This window comes from Pholis gunnellus (genome assembly GCF_910591455.1).
Source record: "Pholis gunnellus genome assembly, chromosome: 8".
Taxonomy (NCBI): Eukaryota; Metazoa; Chordata; class Actinopteri; order Perciformes; family Pholidae; genus Pholis; species Pholis gunnellus.
This window is the reverse complement of record NC_136534.1, coordinates 7,253,395-7,256,369: the sequence shown is the minus strand read 5'-3', so window position 1 is coordinate 7,256,369 and position 2,975 is coordinate 7,253,395. Positions and strand designations below refer to the sequence as shown.

The 2,975-nt window shown below is 40.2% G+C and overlaps 1 protein-coding gene across 1 annotated transcript; it reads left to right on the top strand.

Annotated features, from left to right (window-relative positions):
- Nucleotides 1-237: 237 nt before the first annotated feature.
- eny2 (ENY2 transcription and export complex 2 subunit) lies at nt 238-2,243 on the top strand. Its single transcript, XM_079164136.1, has 5 exons — nt 238-493; nt 699-776; nt 1,097-1,167; nt 1,489-1,563; nt 1,742-2,243. Exons 2-5 carry the CDS (start codon nt 709-711, stop codon nt 1,813-1,815), a joined length of 288 nt encoding a protein of 95 aa, XP_079020262.1. The 5' UTR covers nt 238-493; nt 699-708; the 3' UTR covers nt 1,816-2,243.
- Nucleotides 2,244-2,975: the final 732 nt, after the last annotated feature.

The window sequence follows — 2,975 nt, the reverse complement described above, 5'->3', positions numbered from 1 at the left end:
CAAAAAATACCAAGAGGAACTGAGCCAATGTGTTCATGTGAAATAGGGGGTTTCAAAAACTAATAATATCACCGGAAGGGAGGTGAGCGGTCAAAGTCTCCTCCAAAACTGACTTTAATTAAATTCGTTAACCAACACTGCCGCTTTGTGGTGTAACAGAGTATTGCATTTAATAAAGATGTAGGAACCATTGTCCAGAGCAGTGTTTCTGCTCGGAACGTAATAGCTGATGGTAAAACCTGTGAAATCAAAATACTCTCTTTTCCTCAGTGATTTATGTGTGAAGCTAAATTACCTTGAAACGTAAATCAAACGCACAGTTTAGCTCAGAGCGGCTGTCGCATTCTTAGATAGTTGTTCTTAATATGCCTGTTGTGTTTTCAGCGGCAGTTCACGTTATTTCATCTTAACTTATTCATGTGCGCCACAGAGTCTGGCAAGGTTGCGGTAACACCGAAGAGTGGGACCTCTTTTATCTATTCATCTGTAACGTGTAAGTACATATTGTTACCGGAATCTTCCCACTTAGCATGTGAAGCCTAGTTGACTACTGACGTAACGAAACGAACGGAAGTTAACGTTAGCTGCTCGGCGTGGTAAACATTGTCTAGAGTGGTTCTAACATGAAGTCCATACATTTGCCTTCAGGTCGGAGGCTTTCTCATGCTATGTTATTCTTTTGTCCCGGTACCGGTTAGGTGGAAGACTATGAGTAAAGAGTCCAGGATGAGAGCAACGGTGAACCAGAAGCTGACAGAGATGGGGGAACGAGAGAGGTAAGAGAAAAATACTGCAGTCCTCTTGGTCTAACAAGTAACGTGCGTTTAGGCTGTATTCGTTATCAACGTTAGCTAAGTAACGCTAGCTGTGGAGGTTATAGAGGAACTTACATATTGTATTGATACTGAACTGATGTGATCTAGATAAGGAAGTTGTCAGCTGTTATTAATTACTTAATTAGCATAACACAGAAAAGGTGCCTGCTATAATTCCTATGTTGTACAGATTGGAAAGCCCTCTGAGGCAAATTTGTGACTTGGGGCGAAACTAAATGAATTGAATTGAAAAAATGACACGTTTTGCATCTTATCGACAGACTGAAGGAGTTACTGAGGGCCAAGCTCACTGAGTGTGGCTGGAAGGACCAGATGAAGGCTCACTGCAAAGGTAAAAATGACCGCACCAGAAACAGTGCACAACACATAAATTGTACCGGATATAGCTAAAAGCTCATTTTCATCCGGAGTCCCTGCGCATGTTACAGAGGTAAAAGATCAGTTTTATCAAAATCTTACACTTTGTAAAAACTATATCTTCATTAAAGCATGAATCAGCTCGACACCTGAAGTGAGCAAAGCACATCCTCCAAATTGCAGCATAACGTCTAGAGCTTTAAGAATGAACACAATTGAGGATACATACAGTGCATGTGTATCTGACTGCTTTGAGCACTTTGTGTAAACCTATGAACCTTTTTTCTTTCCGCAGAAGTGATCAAAGACAAAGGCTTGGAGCATGTCACCGTGGAGGACCTGGTGGTAGAGATCACTCCTAAAGGAAGAGGTAGTTTAACAGCACTGATATCTAGAGTGTTGGTAGCAGGACAGGATGTAGATGTGAGCATAGACACACATTTTGTTGTACCCTGCTGTCTGTTTGAAAGAGTAAGGCATAGTCATGGATTCTCTCTCTCTTTCTTTCTTTCTTTCTTTCTTTCTTTCTCTCTCTCTCTCTCTTGCAGCTTTGGTGCCGGACAGCGTCAAGAAAGAGCTTCTCCACAGAATAAGAGCCTTCTTAGCTCAGCATGCCACATAATTGCGATCTTTCAACTTGCCTATACATTCATGATGTAGAATAATGTTTAGTTCAATTATTTACTTGGATGTTTTTTATTTCCCATTATCTTGAATTTACACACTGACACATATGTGTTAATGCACTTACCTTGCACATTTAGTTGCCCTTTGTATAAGAAACGTACTGTATAAATAACGTTTTGGATTCATTAAACAACAATCATTTAAAATATAATAATAAATCAATATATAATAATATTATATTTGAATTTAGGCTTTCCTGAATTCACTTTCTTCATTGAAACATTTTTAGCAATTCTTGGGGCATGTTGTTGTATTTATTAGTTAGTATTGGGCGGATACAAAGTTGCTGATTGTATTTTGTACGACTATGATGAAACCCATGAAGTAAATGCTTAAAAACATGATTAATACCACACTTTAACATTTGGTCATCATGGTGTCAGCGTCCACGTCATCCCCATTTGCTCGCATAACACCAAGAAAGTAATTCAACAGTGTATGAAGTTAATTACAAGGTGAGAGTTAGATTACCACTACTACAGGCCATGAATAAAGCCTCATTCATTGCCTGTATTCACATTACAAAAAGTCTTCATATTGGCTGTGAAGCCTTCAGTTTAAAGTCATTTACACATAATTAAGACACGGGCAAAAGTGTAGGAATGACATCGTTTTAGTTCCCGTTGATATTCTCTTTCCGGCTGCACTGTAGACAATCATGCAATGCAGCAATACAATTCTTCCCGGGGCACGTTTGATTAAGCAAACTTAAATCCAAAAGAACCATGATTCTGTAACGACAAGCCGGTTGCTGCTTTCACATCCCAGAATTAACACAAGGTTGGGGAGAGGGCGGCGGCAAGAAAGACATCATGAACAGATAAACAGGAGTGACCCTGTTCACAGGGAGAGGTGGCTGCACCGAGGGACAAATAGCCCTCCCCGAATACGGTTGTCAAATTGTTTCAAGGTCCTTCGTGCGAAGTGTATGAAATGAACAAGTGCACTTAAGTGTCCCAGTGAGAGTCACGAGGCTGAGTGCAAACAACACAAGTTACTCACCCCATGGTGAGGTAGAGACAGCCAGGCCATGAGCTCTCCACAATGCCCTGACTGTCTAAATAAAACGTGTTTTTTTTTTTGTTTTAATGTTGT

Excerpts from the sequence above, each read along its gene's own strand:
- eny2 (XM_079164136.1), top strand. The coding sequence starts at position 709 with ATGAGTAAAGAGTCCAGGATGAGAGCAACGGTGAACCAGAAGCTGACA. Across the intron at positions 1,168-1,488 it reads GATGAAGGCTCACTGCAAAG|AAGTGATCAAAGACAAAGGC; the intron begins GTAAAAATGACC and ends TTCTTTCCGCAG. Across the intron at positions 1,564-1,741 it reads GATCACTCCTAAAGGAAGAG|CTTTGGTGCCGGACAGCGTC; the intron begins GTAGTTTAACAG and ends TCTCTCTTGCAG.